The sequence below is a fragment of the Balearica regulorum genome, chromosome 2, assembly GCF_011004875.1.
Source record: "Balearica regulorum gibbericeps isolate bBalReg1 chromosome 2, bBalReg1.pri, whole genome shotgun sequence".
NCBI classification, from domain to species: Eukaryota; Metazoa; Chordata; class Aves; order Gruiformes; family Gruidae; genus Balearica; species Balearica regulorum.
Window position 1 is genome coordinate 145,580,649 of NC_046185.1, and position 21,185 is coordinate 145,601,833.

At 38.4% G+C, this 21,185-nt stretch overlaps 1 protein-coding gene across 2 annotated transcripts in view; it reads right to left on the minus strand.

Annotated features, from left to right (window-relative positions):
• Nucleotides 1-5,628: 5,628 nt before the first annotated feature.
• The window catches only part of TRDMT1 (tRNA aspartic acid methyltransferase 1), a 40,304-nt gene continuing 24,747 nt past the window's right edge, over nt 5,629-21,185 (minus strand). For both annotated transcript variants that reach the window (XM_075746288.1, XM_075746287.1), the window contains exons 5-11: nt 19,389-19,454; nt 17,803-17,872; nt 16,834-16,917; nt 15,967-16,337; nt 11,840-11,897; nt 10,700-10,829; nt 5,629-6,376 (exon numbers count right to left, since the gene is read on the minus strand). In XM_075746288.1, coding sequence (XP_075602403.1) covers nt 6,276-6,376; nt 10,700-10,829; nt 11,840-11,897; nt 15,967-16,337; nt 16,834-16,917; nt 17,803-17,872; nt 19,389-19,454 — 880 coding nt within the window. In that variant the 3' untranslated portion in view covers nt 5,629-6,275. The remainder of the gene's footprint in view (nt 6,377-10,699; nt 10,830-11,839; nt 11,898-15,966; nt 16,338-16,833; nt 16,918-17,802; nt 17,873-19,388; nt 19,455-21,185) is intronic.

Consider the following 21,185-nt stretch of genomic DNA (forward strand, 5'->3'; position numbering starts at 1 on the left):
CCATCTTCACTTCCATGAATCTTCTTTCATCTTTCCTCTTTCTAATAATATTCCAGTGTCCTAAAGTGACACACAACATATGATGCAGCACTGTTACCTCCATGGTACAAATGTGCAAATTGCTGGTGTAAACAGTCCTCCGTGTCGAATTCAGCACTTTCCACGTGCCCCTGTAGCTCTGAGACAGCCAAGCACTAAGCTGGTGTTAGGCCCTGTACAGAGGATCAACAGCCACAAGGTTTATGTTCAACAGGGGTGAATCTGAAAAATAATGTTTCCCTTTCTGTCCCTTAATAACCACCCATCATTGCTTCCTTCCTTCTCTACGTGTGTCTGGAGAATTTTATGGCCACAGCTGCTGCAAGCCTCCATTTCCCACACCACTCCTTAAGGCTTTCTTTTACTTCTCAGCATATTGCCCTCTGACACTTGCTTAAGATTTTGCTCCCTCAACACAGTTGACAAAGTTAATAAGTTACCTGCTGATGAAGTTAAACTAACTGGCCAGGAAATCTCGGTTTGCAGTTTCTAGTAGCAAATAACAAAGAGATGAGTTTTGATTTAGTTAGCTACTTCAGCTGGAATTGATCTACTGTCCCAATTCTCCCTGAGTTCCTTTATCACAATGAAGGCAGTTATAACATTCATTAGTCTTTTAGTTTCATTACAAGACTTGTATTTTTGTTCCTCTGTCTTTCCAATTTTTCTTCCTACACATGTTGTTTCTACAAACCACCAACCACTTTGACGCTTCCTATGTTCTGTTTCACTCTTTTTTGAAATTAGGTTCATGAAAAGTTGCCAGTCAGTTACATTGGCTTTGTTCTTTTCTATTGATTATTCCAGTCCTTTTAGCACATTCCAATTGCTTTAACGTACGCTGGAGTTATTTTTAGGGACTTCCATTTGCATAGTCACCCTTCTCCACTAATAACCCTAAAGCCATGAATGGACCTGGCTGCACAACCTCCCTCAGATTCGCTCTATTCTGGACTGTTGGCTTTATTGAGAGGCTTAGATCTGAGGTAAGCCTGTAAATCATTTGCTGTGTTTTGATGCTGATTACAAATATTGGCATTCTGTCACCATACAAATATAAGGAGGTCAGAGTGGTCATACTGGGTTAGAAAAATATCCATCTAGGTCAGTACACTGTCTCCGGCAGTGGCCAAAGGCAGATAGTTAGGAAATGAAGGGTACTCGAAACGGCAAGGACATAGAGTACCTCTCCTAGGCACTCTCTTGGCCTCCATCTATTTGCAGCTTGGGAACTTCTTTGGCCAGGAGTCTACTTACTCAGTATTTTCAAAGGGCTTTTCTTCCATGAACTTGTCCAGTCTTCTCCTCTTTCCCATGCTTCACCTTACAACACATGCACAGTGAATCAGTAATGCCATATGGTAAGATCGATATAGAGTTAAAATGCCACTCAGAAATAGGAATTGTGAGTAGAATCCCATTTTTAAGTGTATTACTTCTAAACAGAATGTGATTGCTTTCTTTTTTTAAATATACACAGGGCAAACATTGGAACTAATCAAAACTAATTATTACTGTCTAGGCATGAGAAAACATATCAGCACCATTAATGTGCTTTTCTTCTGAATGCCAGGATGTAATTTAAAAAACGTTGAGTTACAACAGCCCCGTGCATGGCGAAAAGCACAAGACAAACATGCCCTCAAGGAAGCTGGGATTTCAGGATGTATTCTTCTGTTTAAAATCAGAGAGGCTCCCCACTGGAGGAGATTTTAGGGACTTTACTGCAGACTTTTCTGAATTCAGCCAGAGTGGCCACCTGAAATTCCCTCCAACAACCCTCTCTCACTAAAAGTCGTGTATTCCACTCAGTTTTAGCCCCTCCAACTCTACTTCTTGCTTCATCAGAGCTCTTACCGAAAGATCCCTTGTCTGTGCTTCCTCCCACTGTCAAAAGGACCAGGTGGAGGAAAGTCAAAGAGTACAACATCTTCAAAGATGGCTGCCTGGTCATCTAAGACCACATACTTCTTTTCTTCAACAGCTATATAAATCCCCCAAACCTTGTAATCAGCTAAAGATAAAAATAACACAAATCTCTTCATGGTCTTCATAACAACATTCAAATTGACATACTATCACTACTTAATACTTCATTTTCCCTGGTGTCTTGGATATCAGTTATCTATTCAAACAAGTTGTTATTATACAAGCATAAACTTCCCCTAATGAGGTTGTAACACTAGAATACTCATGTTTACAAAGGCAAAAGGAAAATGGTTAGTGGAATTCATTTTGGGCTCTGTGCCTAGTTTCTTATACTTTCACATTATTTTTCCTTGGATATTTCTTTGGCCATTTTTCCTTTATACACTATTTATATAAGACTGCCTAGAAATGCCTAGTGTTCTTAACCAAGTACTACTTTGTCTCCTCCAAATCCTTACTAATATGGCATATTCTTTAAACACCATGCAGGAAAAAATACATGGAGCATATATATGGTTTCAAATATCTAAAAGGCAAAATATATTAAACTTCTAAGGAAAAGAAATACAATTCAATATCTCTACAATAAGCCAATGGTGTTAAACTTCAGTATGAATAGCAAGGAAATAACAGAGAAATCAAAGAGTTAGCTGAGAATGGTTAGTCATTGAGATGTAACAAATATTTGCTAAATTTTCTATTTATTTTAGAAACGTGACAACTGCTAAAAGAGAGTTGTACGGTCATCGAAGCACTGGACATGTTCAGATTTCTATTGAGATGTCTCTTTAGAAAGCAAAACAGGCTTACCCATGACTATGTTTAAGACATATGATAGCGTTATCACAGATCAATGTTTTTCCAGCCTGTAACACACAGATTCCTGACAATCCTTATCCTCCTCCTACGAGGGTCAGCAAAAGGTGAGATAAAAAAGCCTGTGGGCAGAAGCCTTACATTCAGTGCATGGAAGGATGCACCTCCACCATGAAATTTTAAGATCATGTATCAAAAAAATATTCAAACCCACTGCATTAAATGAACGGTATTTTAGTAACTTCACGGTTACAAAGGTTTCTTCATGAGTATAGGGAATCCCTAGATTAACTCAGATAAAAACAAGCTTATGTAGGTAAGACATTTCAGTAAGGCAACCAGCACACTTCAAAAATGACCGCATAAATATAAATATGACACCACCAAATATGATGTCATTTTTCTCAGTGGAACTTCTCAAGTTTGAGGAAATCCAACCACGTCATCGTGCTCAGCTAAAGAAATGTGTTTCAGATGTGCAGACTAGTGAGCTACAAAACCAAAAATCAGATTCTGGAAATTTCCTTCCATTCCTAGAGCTGTCTTCCAGATTTCACTCATGTACCTTTCAGCTGCTTTTGTAATCACATTTCATTGCTGTGAAAATGCTTAAGCTGAAGTTGCAAAGTGCAGCACTGATGTAGGCTGCAAAGCACTTACGATTAGGAGACTGCTCAGAAAAGGAAGCAATGTGATCATCAAGTGAGGTCAAGCAGGTGCAACCCAACAGAGCTCAGTAAACGAGTCTATTAATGACAAACAGATGGGATAAGCAGCAGTCACTCAATTTAGCTGCACCGGTATTACAAGGTTAGTAAAATACACAAATATATATTTACAACTCCCTAATCCCTTCTTTCAAAGTATCTTCTTCAGAAACAGCTTGGATTAGCAAACAGATTTCAGTCTTCACAATCACCTTGAATTAATATTCACTGTCAACACGTAACAGGCTGTATTGCTGTATCAGTTTTAGATGCAGCTAGATAGCTTTCAACTTAGACTTTATACTGCTTGCGAGTGGCATATAAACCATTAAAACATGTTTTTTACAGATTAAGGAATTAAAAACTAATCATTAATAGTAATCTTTTGCCAAATATTATTATAGTGAGGCAAAACAGACTATCTACATGGTTTAGCAGAAAGAAATCCCAATTTATACACAAAATTGATCTCCTTTGTTTTCATTTCAATGTTTGGATCATGTTATATAGCAACAGATCTTCCTATTATCACATTTATCCCAAGAACAAGACAATATAGCTACTAGTTATTGATCTGGCTGGTAAATCTACACCATAGCCACCATGCAAACAGGTAACTCTGGTTGGTAACACTGCCCAAACCACACTTGCTCTTTGCAGTTCAGTAGTAGGCACAGCCTAACATTAGTCTAGTGTTTCTTTGCCATTACAGTGCCACAAGAGACCAAGTAAAGAGAGAGGCTAACCTCATCCTGCTTTAGGGCCTTGCCCAGAGCTCTCTTAGAATTGTCCTGGTTTTCAGCTGCGGTAAATTCTCGCCAGAAGCTGGGAGGGGACACAGTCAGCACAGCTGACCCAAAATAGCTAAAGGGATATTCTATACCATATGATGTCATGCTCAGTATATAAGGGGGTGGGGGGTGGCACTGGTCAGGAAGGAGGGATTGCTGCTCAGTGATGGGCTGGGCATCAGGTTCTGGGCAGTGAGGAAATTGCATTGTGATCACTCGCTTTGCATAATCTGTTATCAGTACTGTTGTTATGTCCCTCTCCCTTTGCTGTCCCAGTGAACTGTCCTTATCCCAACCCATGAGTTTTACCTTCATCTTCCAATTCTCCTCCCCATCCCACCGGGGGAAGGAGTGAGCCAGCAGCCCCGTGGTGCTGAGCTGCTGGCTGGGGCTGAACCACAACAAATCCATTTCCATTTCCCTTTTGTTGCTGGAACAGCCTTATTCTTAGGGAATAAGACAGGCTGAGATAGGTCAACCCACGCTTTTCCTGGTTTAACAGTCCAGAAGCAGCATGCAAATCAAGACTGAAGAAGAAATACACAGACAGTCAGCAGAAGATAAAGTATGGCACAAAATAACAAGCTCATTTTCTTTTCCAGGAGGACTACAGCAGATGAGAACAGCTGCAGTATGTATCTTTCCAGCAGCTCTGTTCTCTACGGTCTTTGGTTTCTCCTGCATCACTAAGCCTAGATGCAGTACACTGTCCCACTTCCTGTGTCATCCCATAAGAAAAAAAAAAAATTAAAAAAACCCACCAGGCTTTTATCAGGACTGGCAGCTTTGATAACTTACCGCTTTGGTGCACAGGAACTATGACCAATCTAAGAAATCCTTCAGTTCTGTGACACACCAGCTCCCTAATAGATGCTTACTAAGTATCATCTTGCCTCTTCCTCCCTCAAGCTGTTTTTTCTGTAGATACCAAGATAATATTACCTGTAAGGATAAATCACAACCGTAACACATGCTTCTTTAGAAGGCTTTCAGTTTTCCCATAATTTTCTCTATTGTTTCAGAGATATTAAACTCAAGACTTGATGATTAAAAGCCCTGCAGTCCAGCCCTATGAGACAGTGTACAACTGTGGCACTCTGAACAGCCATATGCAGTGGTTTCATCCCAGCATATGCTCCTAACCCTAACACTGCTACCAAGTTTAATGAATAAACCTTCAGAAGAAGCTCTTACAGTTTTTCTCCAGTTCTTATGCCATAGGAACCTAGACATGGAGCTTTTAATTTTATTTTTTTTTCATGTCTTTTATGTGTAGGTCTTCGGTAAGGAGCAATGATCTCATCACGAATTATGTGAGAACAGAAACAGGCAAGTTATTGTCAGGGTTGTGATAATCTTGAAATATTTTTTATTCAGCTGCGCCTAAACAAATCATTCCAGACAGATACAGTTGGGTTCCAGAAATCTACAAGTATTTAGAGAGGATAAGACAACAATAAACTAAGGATGACAGTGTGTCTTCTTAAAAATCGTATACAAAATACTGAATTTAATACTTCCATTAGCTACAAAAACACATCAAAATTTCAGATCGTATATACAAGATATCTTTTAAGAATGGATCACTGATATTTACAAATGAAGACATTTTACATGTAGAACTTGGTCTCTTAATTAAGAGCTTTGACGTTTTCAGCCTTTTTATACTGTACTGAGAAGATGGTTTTAAGATAAAATAGTCTTATCCATTTTCTTTGAGGTATATATAAACGCTGCTCTTTTTCATTTTGCAAACTAAAAGGACATTTAAATACAGCAATTAAGTCCTGGAAACTTCCATTTAAATAAAACACCTCTACAATGCAAATCCACCATAAAAGCAAAGTATTAAAAATATATCAGAACCATTCAGCAAAATGTCTGGAGAGATATTTTGGTAAGCTATAGTTTTTGTTCAGCTGCCATCAGCTTTCTCTTGGAAGATGGAAGTATGTTCTGTCAGCAGTCCGTACTCATCAGATTCAGGTTCTAATTATCCAAGTAGAATGGAGATCAATTTTGCCACCACGTGTACATTGAGGCTGTTTCCCAGAAGACGGTAGCGTTGCTTTATTGTTACTTTGTCAGGAAAGCCTAAAACAAACACATATAGTGCAGTGTCATTACTCTGGGTTTGCTCCTACCTTTTAGTCTCCTCCTTTCTTCAGTAAACAGTTCTTAATGCAGTTATCACAGATTGCAGCAGGGTTCACCCCCACCCCTAAAATCCACAAAGTTATGAAAGTAATTCCCAACCAGTTCACTGGATTTGGATTGGTTCTTCTATTACCAGTACTGCCACCCCTAAGGGTGAACAAGAAGCCTCAAAGCACTGCTCAGTCGTGTAACTAATGCCCATCTACCTTCTCTTCACGTACCATCCAGCAGTCTCAGGGAGGGGCAGCAGCACCTAAAACACTGCACAACCGCTACTCTAGAGAACATCTGGAACAGAGGAATATGGCCACAACGGAAGGAAAACAGGATGATTCTAAACTGCATTTCTCAATAAGCTTTATATTGTCCTTCCAGTCTGAGCCCCTCTAACCAGTTGAGGCAAATCAAATGAGTCTCACAGTGCAATATACCACCGGTACAGATTAAGCTATGAGCAAGGCCTGTTCAGTGAGTGATCAAGCAGCTGAACAATTTCCCATGTATTCAATGCTGATCCTGTCAAATGCACTCATAAATACAGACAGCACCTAAATGTCCTTCACATGGTAAGTGCATGGACTGGCAGAAAGAAGGAAGGCCCAGAAAACAAAATAAACTGGTCCAAGTATTGTGAAAGGGCTGTGCATTGAGCACACAAAGGCGACCAAGCTTCTGAGAATGAAGAAGTTGCCAAGAGCCAGCTGGTCTGCTGTCACTGTCCTTGCCCTCCACTCTCAGCTTACTCCAGCTGTGAGCTAAAGTGCATTTGCTTCAACTTGAGTGAAGGATGAACAGCAGTGGTGATTCAACTGTTAGGGTTGTTTGCTAAGCTGCTGAAAATTGATCACATTCAATTATTTGATCATTCCCTAAGAAAACCTAACTTTGACACCGAGGTCAGATTAGCTTTAACGCATAAACACACCGTGCATGCAATTAGTGATATATATGTTCTGAAGTTTTCATAGGACTTCAGAAAAATCCTCTTCCAGGGATTGCTCAGGAGAGAACATGGTTGGACAGTTGCTGAGCCAAGGGTGGAAAGCTGAGGAGGTGGTGTCTGGGAGGAGTTGTTCCATCCTTCTCTGCCAGTTATTAATGCCTCGAATGTGGACTACTTTGGTAAACACAACTTCTGCCAGCTCTATCCACTCTGCCCAGCTTCCTGGCACTCACATTTGGGCAACCGTTCTCTCTCTTTGGAACAATCACTTGCACTCCCACACATACTTCCTTAGATGGAGTTTTCACATTTAATCACTGAGTAAGGTACAGAATCTAACATTTTAAAAGAGCATAGAATATAAATATGTATTTATGCACACACAGACATGCACATGCACTTATAGCCCAAGAAGAGTTTCAGAGTTTCTCCTGCCTCTTGGCAGCTGAAAGCCTGAATTAATTTTCAGGGCTCACTGTTCCCTTTGTCCCAACCCTCCTCTATTTGCCTGTTAACATTATCTTGCACCTTCTATCTCCTTGGCTCAAGGGTAGCCTACATCAGAAGGACAGATTTAACAACTCAGTAGACTGGCACTTGCTGCACAGCTCTCACTGTATCATTTGGGTCATGCACGCTACTTGATAACGTGCGGTCTTGGCAACGTGCACAACCACACAGTGTTGGCTTTCCACTAGGCTGCCATTTGTTTCCTAATAGCTTACATATATCACTAACAGGAAAAAAGGAAAAGGCATCCTGACATCACCCTCATGAAAGCAGGTCACAGGTGCAAAAATGCTCTGATCACTTTTAATGATATTGCAGTGGGACCCACAGTAGCGACTAAGACAAATGACTGCAGTATTTCATTGATCTATAGTGCAGTTACTATTTATACATTTAGATGTTAAAAGCAAAAATAAATCTGTTAATGTTAAGAACAAACAATGTTTTTAATTCTGGACCTCAATTTGTTAAAAGAAAGAACCATTTAGACACAATCATGTTTCTTCTGACAGTGCTGCAGCTAGTAACAGCATCTGTTACAAAGCTTCCTGACATTCTCTTCGTTTCCAGCTTATAGTTTTCTCATTCTTTAGCTTCTTGGACGAACAACATATTTGCAGTAGGTACATCTCCAAGCTTTCTATTGTTGAAAATTTCAGCCCAAATGTTGCTGTCACTACAGAACACAGGACTAGAGAAATTATAGTATATTTCTCTTTGAAAACACTGTACTTCACAATAATGACTTGAATTTTAACATGGGAGAAATGCTGTCAGGGAAACACCCTTTACTGTAGCCATAAATATAGCAACTTTAAAAACCAAAACAAAACCCATACCCTGGAAATCCTCAAAAGAAACTTATAGTACCTAAATTCACCAAAGATTTCAAGCAGCCTAAAGTTAAAAAAAACCCACAAAGTGTTACTTAAGTACAAAGTGGGAAATGTCTTAGATTAAACATATAGGAAAGAAATGTCAGACTTGTGACTCAGTGCACTGGAAAAAGCTTGTTCTGCCTATGAATCAGGAGTATATGACAGAAGAAGCCACTGGATGATACAGGCTTGTTTTATATGTAGTAGAAGTTGGAAGAGTAGTATAGTGAGGCAGGGAACTGCAAGAACTGTAAAGAAGGTCCCATGATTAATGCTGAAGGGTACTGCCCTCTGAGAGGTGGAATCTGTCCCTTTCCTCCCTCTGCAGTTCCCAGGTGACAAAAAGTTTGCTAAATGACTGCTTTATAGATGGTGACGATCTGGATGCTCCTCAAATTCAGAAGCCTGACTCATCTTGAGACTTCAGTTCTGGTTTACAAAAATATTGAAGCTCTCAGCTGTCCCTGAAGATAAACTCTCAACAGAGAAAGCATGGTATCATCCCAAGCACTCTGAAATAGTAAAAGTCAGGTTTTACAAACTGATCACCCTAAATGAATGGAGTCTTCCAAACATACAATTTCTACGTTGTCTCAGCAATATTAACTCTACTACATCTCTCAGTAATGTTGCAAAGACTGATTAAACATTTGGAAAACACAAGCTGCATTTTTAAATACAGAGAAAATGGGTGATTCTGTGCTCAAAAGGGAGCTTTAACAGCATGAGAAACCTATACAAGGCCAATCCAGCCCTATTTAGCTCAGGTTTCTTTACATCAGCCCACATCAATATGGAACAGAGCTGTGCTAAGAAAAAAGCTGTCTGCACAAAGCACAAATCTATTAAAGAAGAGAGGCTATGAAAAAAATCCTGCATGTTGGCATGTGACTCAACACAACACACTCCTGCAAATACAGGTAAGCTTAGTGCTGTCAACTCTAACGTTTGACTTTGCAACCTCGATAACATTCTCTGAATGTCACAATTTTGAATATAATTGAAAGTAATAAATGAGAAAACAAACTAGAACTGCAAAAGAAAGAAGTATATAAAAACCATTAGCACTCCTCGGAGCTCTAAGTCACTGAGGTAGTCGAAGAAAAATATAACAAATTACTCAAGGTCAGTGGTATCTTATTTTATAGATGCTTGTGTTGCTGAGAGTCAATAAATTGATTTGATGTGATGGCAGCAGGCTGGACTCCTTAGCAGGTAGTTAGCAGCTACACTTTCTCGCCTGCCTTTCTTTACAAAGGGAACTCTGGTGAATTTGTTTCAGGCTTAATTCTGGTTGACCTGTGTCCAATGTACTGGTATTGCTGAGTCTTGTTCCTTGACTCCCTCTTCTCCACAAAAACAGTTAGAAAATGCAACTGACTAAGGGCTAGGACTGCCTTTTCTAGAAAATAGAGATGACTTAAAAGATCATTAACTGAAGAGTTTGGTGCCTTCTGAACAAAGAAGTATCTGTATCTTCCGAAATTCCCTTTCTGTCAGCAGCTGCAAACGTGTGGAAGGGCGAAAGCAAGCAGCTCAAACACTGAGAACCACTAACAGACCTCAATTGGCAGGATATGTTGACTTAACTGCAGTTGTGAGTAATGTTGGCTGCTGAGTAAATAGTTTCAACTTTAAACAAAGGTATTCCTTCACTGCCATTCAATAATAGAGCATTTCTCATGCCAAAATTTTGTTCTTAGTTTATGAAGATAAACCTAACCACAGAAGCTGGGTCTTATAAAATATAAAAAAACTAGTGGAAATTCAGAGAAATTCAGAGTTAGCCAAATAACAAGAATCAATCATAAGAATTGAGCAGTCAAAAAAAAAAAAAAAAGCAAAATAAAAAGCACGGATTAGTCCTCAGTAAAAAAAAATGGGCATTTCTGAAGAATGACGTAGAAATCGATACTTTGCAGCACATACCAAATTCCAGAGGGAATCCATGAAGATTTGCTATTTCTCTTGGGGTAAAGTACCTCAGTTTTAGTGTTGACAATTTCATAAGCTTCTCTTCTTCTGGTAACTCCTCAATGTGTTTAAAGACTGATTCAAGCTATAAAAAATATTGAAAACAACAGATATCACTGATGGCAGGCCAAATAGGTAAAATTTAACACTCTCATCTTAACAGAATGTTTCTTTGATTATCACAGTGCCAAAGACAATAGCGTGTTCTGCTTGGAAGTATGACTGGTGGTGTATTTTTGCAGCCCGTATCTCAACACATAGACTTGCAAGAAAGAAATCCATGTTGCTATGAGGGCATTCATCATTTCTTCCTCCAGTTACAAGCTATACTAATAATGAGGCAATCAAAGGACTATAAACATTTGTTAATGACAAGATAGTGACTTAACATAACTCAATAGCAGACCATTCACAGAAATTAAGCTGTATGGATGCAGCTGTTTTAATACATCGCCTTTGAGATTATCCTGAGTTCCAAAGCTGCATTCTTCTTATGCTTAGAAATGCCATATACTATTAGTGAACAGCACACAAGTGCAGGAGGTGGTGCTTGTGTACAACACAGGCTTTGTGAAAAGTATCTTTGAATGATGATTCACCAAGACATTTAATTTTACCTTCCCAATGCCAAGACACTACTTTGTGGTGAACTTACTATCAACAGTAGAACTTTTCAAACTACGGTGTCTTCCCAGATAACTAAAACTTTTGAAATTCAAACATGGTAAACATTTGACAATATTTACTGGATCATCTGTGTACAAAAAATGGCCCTAGATTCACAACACTGTACTGTAGTTTATCCATAGAATTAGTAATTTTTAATGTTTTCACATACCCCTGTGAAACTTCTTTATAACACTACAGATAATAAAATAATAGCAACTCATATTCTCCAAAGAGAGAGGCACACATATGATCTTGATTTAAATAAACTGTTGTTTAGGAACACAAGTAAATCAATTCGAAACTCAGTTGGCATAAAATGTATGTTTAAAAACTCTTTTGTTATAATATTCAGAATAACAAAGAAGAAGACAGGAAAAAAAAATTTTAAACCAAGTCATTCTCATGTGTCAGTCTACACATTCTTACCTGTACATCTACTGCTGTCTGCAGAACCGAGCCTGTCCCTTCTACATAGTGTCCATACCTTAACAACAACAACAGCGTTAAATTAATATTTTCACTGGACCTGATAGTACTGACAACTGCAAAGATGCAGGGAGGTTACTTAGGTTCCTTTGCTTTGATTAACAAATTGCATCCTGGACAGATAAAGCAATAGGCATTGTTATTAACAATGCTAACCCCTGGAGTGCAGTAGCCTCTGAACATGCTCTGTGGGGATGAGGCTGCAGTCATCACACAAAGGTTTATCCACACTAACGCCTTACATAAGGCAACCAGGCAACTATGTAAGGTCAAGGAATTCAAGCGTAGCATGATCAGAAAGGGCCATCTACATTGCACAAATCAATTTTACGTTAAGGAAGAATGTGTTAAAGGCCAAATGTTCCAAGGGGTTCAGATCAGCTCTCTGTATTCAAAAGGAGGACCATTAGTGTGAGCCTCCAGCTTTTGTATTAATCCATTAGGAACAAAGTAGTTCAGTCAGGTTTAATTTCTGGTTGCTTGTGGATTTTCCACAGAGGGAAGAGACTAGGGGATGGCCGGGCATCTGTGCAGAGCAGTAGAAGAACAAAAGAAAGAAAAAGAAGGAAGAAAGAAAAAAATTAAATCCAACAGTAAGCAAATTTACATTCTAAAACCATATGATAGCTTTTTTGAATGCTTTGTGGTTGACTGCATAACAACATGTTTACTCTGTAGACTCTTCCAGGCTATCATTTAAATATAATTATGGGCTTTCAGAAACATGCTTGGCTGGTCTAACGATGATAGTGTTTGACTATCCTGAACAGAAAAAGACCGAGTCAAGTCAACAGATGGCTTTTGCACAGAGGAAGAGCTTCAGAAGGTCCCCCACATTAGAATGATGTGGTCTGCATCAACCATTAACAGACACTATTCTCTAGTTTTATCTGTGCATCTGTAAAGACAGTTACAAAGGTCTTTTGCTCCATTTGGGGCCCATTCTAAAGCAAAGAACTGGAACAATTTTTGTTTCAAGCCTTTCTAATTCCACAATGAATAAAGCAATGCTCTCCCTTCAGCACAGACACAATGACCCAGTACGGCTCAATCCTGAGAATTTCTTCTTCAGTTGGAAAAGGCTTACGAGTAGTTCTGCCAGTATCAGCAAGAGCAACGCTCATTTTAAAATAAAATGCTTACAAATCTTCCTTAGGATCAGAACAAAAGACCATAAACATTGATAGAGATTAAAACCACATGGAATCGAACTGTGTTGTAAATACATCACCTTTAATTGGTTAGTTGCATTCTGAAAATTCGCTATTACGAAGTTTAACAATGTAATACACATAGCACTGAGGAATCTTCATCATCTTCTTACATAGCATCTGATCCTATTTCAGAGGAACATATCTGAGCCAAAATAAATAAATGAGGATAAATTTCAAAGTGGTATTTTAGAGTTTTATTGGGGAAAAAGAATCTTTTAATAGGATCCATGTTATATAAAATACTCTAGTCTAAATAATTGGCACTAGAGTACATAACTCCTCACCAAAAAAAAAAATCCAGTTGGTGTAAAAGTGGTTTGGGGCTGGGGTGGGGGAGGTGTTGGTTTAACACAAATGTGGGCAGATGGCCAATGTTAGGTGGATTGTTATTAATTATTACTGCAGCTGCTGACTACAGAAAAATTAACATTCCTACCTTAGACTCAGAACATAATTAAAGATGGGAATTTTTGCCACAGTAAAAAATGATGCATTGATTTTCTGACATTTCATTACCAGTTATAGTAAAAGAAGTTGGCTTAAGAAATTACAGTCTTCAATTTTCATCTGACTCAAGATTTCTCTGCCCCCTCCTTCATTTCTATAAGCTTTCAAAAACTCCTTAGTTTCATACATGTAATATATTCTTTCTGGGTATATTGTGCCCTATATTGCAACTAACAAAAAAAATAATTTCCACAATGCTAGAGAGAGTTTCTGTAACTAATATTACACTATTTTAGAAGGTATTGCTTCTCTTGTTAATAGCATATCAAGAATTTAGAAGTCCAGAATGATTAATCTAAAGAAGTTTTCATTTGCTCTGTCCTTTAAAATGGACAATTTCCTCTTACATCGTCAGTCACCACAGACATACTCCTAAGAGAAACCATGGCGTTTGGAGTCTCAAGGAACTCAGCAACCATTTTCCAATTGCCTAGGAGTCCAAGGTCAGAAGGGAACACAGGATCATCTGCTCAGTCTCTCATGCATCACAGGCCATTACATTTTGCCCTATAGTCCGCCAAAGCCTTTCAGAAGACATACTGGTATGACAAAGGCAGAGAGGCAAAAAACACTGATGAAATATCGGTGTTTGAGGTCCCTGAATTAGCAAGGACTGGAGAAGGTATATCCCAATTATCCTCATTACAACCTTGCTGGAAATATCTGAAGACCAAATGAAAACCAAGGGAAATTTCTCTCCCAGTCTCAAAACTGATCATCAGTATGACTTGTATGAAAGACACCAGACAGGCATCTCAGCAGAGGGATTCTTTGTACTGCTGGGAGTGCTGTTCTGCTCCATTCAGGGTCCTCTTTCCTAAATCTGATGCCTTTGAGAAACATAAAAACAGAACTCCTAGAACCCATACAGCAGCAACTTATTCTTGGCCTCAAAGTGATGTGGATGAAGCCTGAGATGTAATTATAGTCTTTCTCTTAATGCAGAGCTGTAAATGATATGACCACATTGAGAACCATGTTGGAAAGCTTCCTTCCCAAAGGCTCTTAAAAAAGGAAACAAAGACAGTACATCAGATTCCTACATTTTGAGCCAAGAACTACCAAAACTATTTGGCCTGGTTCCTTCCACATCAGCAGAAGGGCAACAGTCACATTCTGTGTCAGATTTCCCACCACTATATATAAAGACTTCATATTAACTACTCAGGAGCCTCCTTCGGTGTGATTTTGATGAACATGACCACAAACTACTGAGACAGTCTAGTGAAAGCACAAGTGGCCAATTTATTTCTGATGACACTTAAGGATATATAAGATATGTAAGAGATCGTTCTTGCCTAAGGCTTTTATTTGACTATTCTAGCTAAGAAAGAGGTTCCACAACATGCTGACTCCCCCAGTCAACTCAAGAGTGAGGGCAGAAAAGGTGTATGTCAATGGGAGCTGGGGGAAGGGCTTTCCTGTTGCACAAATTTTGAACTTTTGAAATTCTTTCTCTTCTCAGCTTTTTTTATCATCAAAAAATTAAAAATCACAAAATCCACAGGAACTCTGTCAATGTGGCAGTCTAATTTCTACTAATTAAAAAAAAAAGTTATAATTAGCTTTAAGTCATCAACTAAGCCATTTTGTCGAAACATTCTGCTAATTAAAAAAAAAAAAATCTAATTTGAAAAATTCACTGATATTAACATTTCCCACAAACTTCCACAAACTTCCAGGCTACAGCTGGCATTTTCCAATATAAATGCATTCAGGGAAAAAGCTCTGGACCAGTTGTCTGCAGGGTTTCAGAACACTCGTCAGCCTCTGGCAGTCAAACTCAAAATTGCAAGGTACAAATCAGAAAACTACTACACAGAAAAGCAGTGATGTTCTGCTCCACTCAACACGATTTGTAATGCAGCAACCTAACTGGTTTTATGACATATGGCCAATCTACTGCTATTCTGACCTACACAGCTGAAAAATCCAAGAAATCAATAAAAAGTATAGTGGAGACAGTTTTAACGAAGAATGGATCTGTCATACATGACACTTTGTAACTTCATTGAGCAATATAAAGAAATTAATTAATGAATCAGTACTATACCAGTCTACTGGAACCATATTTCCGCAGGGGTAATTAAGCTTCTGTGAAGGTCAACAACAAATGGCACTGTCTTTTGTGAATGCCTTTTTGGAGTGAGCACATGATGTTCTGCCAGATGGATTCTCATGCTGGCATTCCACTGGACCAGGAAGCACACTATATACGGAGATTTTTTTTTCAGAGGCCTGGGTTTTTTTGATGAAATGGCTCTCCTTGTTTTTACAGTACACAAGCAAAAAACACACTTGAAATTTCAGGGCATGATTCAGCAAGACATTTTCTTTGCAACTTACCCTTTTGTAAAGCATGTGGATCTCCGGCAGGTGGGCTTAACAATGTCTAACAAGAAAGCATAGCGCAGTAAGGACTTGGGTGGTAAAAAATACTGACTCATTTCTTCATTTTCATCTTCCAAGAAATCTTTCAGCATTTGAATAGAGGAATCATTGTCCTGACCGTGTTTCCTTTCCATTTCTTCTACTGTTTCAAGCTTAAAAAGAAAGGGCCCTTTTGGTAAACTCTTCTTGCTGCTGCAATCAGGACCAACGTTTGGATCCAGATTCTTCTCTTCAGAAGACAAGGAACAGCTAGCTTCATCCACTTTGTTAGTGACTTCATCCTTGAATAAGTCTTCTTGATCCTGATCTGGGAATCTTGTCAATATCTAAGAACAAGTTGTGAGAAAAAAATTAAAGAACAGCATTTGATAAACAACTTGCCAGCTAAGTGGCAAGTAAGAATTCCTTCAGAGATGCTCAGAATAAAGCAAGTAACTGTTTGATGTTATTTTCATGAAGATTTCAAAAAATATTAGCATCAAGATTTGCTGACCTACCAGCAATGACGTCAGGAACAACCGTAAATAATTGCCTTTGCAAATTGACCTTTCCAAGGGTGTGAAAAAGGTAGCAGAATGCATTGTTTTCTAGCCCACTATCAGCTACTGTCCCCCAACTGTTTAAAGCCATCTAAGCCACTGGCATGCATTTCAGTCCTTAAAAAAACCTCAGTATCCAGGCTGAAAGAGAGAGACAGAATTTAACTTTTCTGCTGATAGCACTTATCCCTCCCTCCACTCATCAACACACACCACTAAACTGAAAATTTATCTCTCAATCTTTATGAAACAAAGCAAATTCAAATAACACTAACAGACTCACCTGACCAGGAGCTTGAAAGGAAAATGGTTCTTGGTGAAGCTTTGCAATTAGAAAATATCGCAGCCTAGAATTGGGAATGCCAAGCTGTAAGCAAAATCCACAAACCTTTAGTCCACGCGATAAAGAGAGAAAAAGTGGTCTATAGCATCATAAGAGTTTTCTACAATTATATATTAGTGTGTCTAGTGTATTATTACTGTATATTTTGCAACTTCAGAGCTATCAGTATTAATTGATAATACCTAAACTCTTATAACTTATTCTTTGTACCTCATGGTTTTGACTTTTGCTGTAAATGAACAGGAATGTAAACAAACTTTTATGTGAGGTAATAAGAAAAATTACATGCATCACGATTTCTTGGGACAGGTAATACCTGTTTTCTATAAAAAAAGCAAAAAGGTGTCTCCTTGCCTTTTTGAACAAGGAATATTAAGACATCTAACAATGAAACAAATGCACTACAACTGGTTTTCAAGCTACCCTCTATCAGCTTCTCTCAGATATATACAGTACTTCACTGATTCCATTCAGTCTTGCACAATCTGAAATCTGTCTCAACTTTTTTTTCAGTTGCCAGGGAAACACGCAAACAAAGTCCCTCCTCCTACAAATGACAGTCACATTTTCTGTGCTGGGAAATTCACAGACATCAGCACTTCTGAAGCAATGAGGCTCCTGCAGGGAAAACCACCTTCTTGGTCACGGTGTAAATTCATGCTTTGTCAAAAAATATCAAATGGTAGCAAAGGAATACAGGACTAGGATCCAAACAGTAACAGCAGTATGATTATGCTAGTATACTGATGAGAAATCAGAAGTCATGCCAGATGGCTTTCTCATTCTGAAGAGTGTATCTTCAGCTCAGGGCATGACTCTCTTCACTAATACAATAGATCATTTTCAAGCATTCTTGGGCTCAGTGTAGTTTGAACAGTTAAGTAATATTAGAGCAATTTTAGTACTCACACAGGTTGGAGACAGGAGAAATTCTTGATATTTAAATCCACATATTTCTAATGTTCGCAAAAGTTCATTTCTGGCAGTGAAAAGAATCAAAAAGCAGTTACTCCCTTCGTACAATCTTTAGACCCTTTTCTGTCCTAAATAAAAAACACATTAAATGGAACACCTCAGGTACAAAGACATTCAGCACATTCAGTGAAAGAATTGGATACAGAATTACAGATATGAAGTCATCCATCTCTGAACTTGAGGAGACAACAAAGTTCAGTGTTACTGGAGCCAAAAATGACTATTACACATTCACAGGTATCTCACATCTACTTTGGTGTAAATACCCCTTCAAAAAACATCCCATCTGTAGGAGCGTACTTATAGTGTGTCAGCAAGGAAAATAATCGGAGTGCAACACATTCTCTTTATTGTGAGTTATAAAACAGGACATCAAGCCCACTACAAATAGCTCCCTACTTCCCTCTGTTCACATACATGGCATCAGCTAAGCCTAACAAAAGGGCTAACTCAAGGGATGACAAAAATTGGTGGCTTTGGTAATAACAGTGAGGTAGCACTGTACTTTATAAACAATGGAAAATCACAGAAATTGAAATCTTCTTAAAAAGACTTGTCTCTCCTATTCTATGCAGACTGCACCAGGCTGGAACCATATAAAAAGCATGAGCTGTGACCCATACCTGGCACCATATGTCACACTGCATCCCATGCGTTGTAAGAGAAAGCAAGCATTCTGACTGGGGTGCTTTCTGAACTACAACTTGTTCCAAACACTGGCTAGCAAGGCATAGCCTAAGGAATTGCAGGGTCTACAGTAGCAGCCCGCACCTCCAACAAAGTGTTCAAGTGTTCCCAAAGGACTGCTGCATGCTTACCCAGGGCATGTCTCCCAGCTGCCCACCATATTCATTAAGGAGCATGATATGCATGCAGGGTGTCTGCTCTCTCAGCGCTTTAAGGAATGCTATCAAAAGATACTACTCTATGCCAGCAAAAAAGTTAGAAGGAAGACCGCAACCTCCTGTCTCCTGTTTGCCCACCAGACAGGAGAATGCTCCTGCTGTCATTAGGTAACCTTATTGACAACTTCCCTCTTCACATTTCAGTATATATACTTCATACTGTATGTGTGGACCATTTGATGGCAACTCTGAACCAGTGATAATCTACTATCACCGAAAGTTCTGAAGAAAGCCCCCATACTGTACTGTGATCTTACTACAAAACACCATGAGCTCCTGTCATGGATAAAACCCCAAAACCTCCGAGTGCAATACCTATTGCTATTTTTCTTTGAAAATTAATACTGAACCTTTCTAAAGGACACAGGATCATCAAAAAAACAATCAATGAAGTCAACTTGTTATCACATATTTTATCTCCTTAGAGAAATAAATAGTTATTTAGCAAGTTCCTTTCACAATCTAAGATTTTCATTCCTAAATTAACCCACAGCTGCTAACTGTGCCATCTCACTATTTTGTTAACTTAAATTCTAAGAAATAAAAATCCTGCCTTCCCCTTCTAAAGAAGATGTCCTTTATGAGAAAGTAAAACCTGCATAAATTAGACTTTACCTTGCAGAAGAGGATTCAAATCCTTTAACATTTTCTAAAAGTAGGTATTTTGGAAGCTTCTGGAGCCTACAAGGAAAAAAATAAGGAACAACAAATCAGAGTAACAACATGTAAACTACATTATATTCATCCACAGATTTGTTTAGCTACAAGAAAGATCAAAGTATTTCCACATTATGCCAGCTGTTAAAGTTTAGCACCCTTAAGAAAAACATACCTCAACTTTCAAGGTTGCCTAGATCAAATCATTCCAAACTGAACTCAAAATGTAGACTGCTGGTAATTATAAAAAACAACAAAACCCACCTATGTTTATATGGACTGCTGTAACCTCCTGTACCCCATGCATGTACTTCTGAAAATGCTTATTGCTGTTCATTTCTGAAAGCATAATATTATTATGCAACAGATTGAGTTTGTAATAGAAAAGATAATTGTCACGGGGAAAAAAGATCACTATTTAGCCATGGAACAGAAAACTTTTGTTTTAACGTGCTTAAACCTGAAATCAATGTCAAAATGTCACATCAACTTTAGTGATAACACATTAGAACCAGTATTCATCTAATTTCTTTAAGAAATATGACACGTTTAGAGCTTAAACTGTAGATATCCTCAATTTTCTATACTTTTCCATTTTGAAGGGGGGGAATGAAAAGAGGTGCCTATGGTTAGCAAGATCAGTGCAGAAGTCTGGAAACTGGCTCATTCCAAAACCAACATATTAAATCTCTGGAGAAAGAACCATACCCAAACTGTGCCAGGGATCATTTTAACAATTTAGAAGCACAGATGATTCAGAATCAAGTCTCTGGGAACACTCTCTGGCACTGATTAATTCTCTAGTAAAGTTAATGCAGACATAGTATGTCTGTCACACATTGGGATCTCAGACCAGCATGTAGAAACAGGATACTAATGCCAACAGACAGCAGCTCCATGCTTATTTAAGTCAGCAAGTAACTTTGGACTTCCACTGGTACCAATCACAGCAGAATTTGTTTTAGCATGTTCTTAACTACCATAAATTAATCACATGAAGAATTAAAGACTAAAGCGTTTCACAAAAAATTGGAAAATGTACAAGATACTATGTCAAATTTAAAAATACTAAAAATAATAGTGAAAAAAATAACACTAAAATGAAAAAAGTAGCAGCAGACAAATTCCCCACTGAGGAATGGAGACTATATCTGTTGGTATGTTTACCCACACTCAACATCATCATCACCTACTATGAAACTTATTTTTAAAGTAATGAATCCAGAGCATAGCCTGAAATACAAGAGCTCATATGGGATCAACAGATCACAAGACAAGTAATCACTATACAAAGAGTTTGCGTTAAGTACTTGGCAGGTATTAACATCACAAATGTGTCTGTAAAAGTAACACTTTGACATCTTAGCATTCAGTTTCCCCGGGTTATGGTTTGGGCATCACAGACAGTATTCGGACCTTCTGGGTCAGACTTTGTTTGCTGGCTGGATTTCCCAGGTCCTTCCAGATCTTGAAATTGTCCTTTCCATATCTCTAGTATTTGTCTTCCCAGGCTACCTTTGAGCCTCATTTCAGCAACATTTCATTATAAAAGGATGAACACAAGGTAGGAACAGCCAAGGGATGAGAAATTATTTTATAGTTTCCATAAACTGAATGAATGCCATACCACTTTAGAACGCAAAGTGATAATTCCTATATTAAGAATTTCCCTTTTTGGGGCTGAAATACTCCATACTCAATGTCTGGCAAACATGTCATATCCAAAAAATACACAAACACTATCTCAGTAAAACA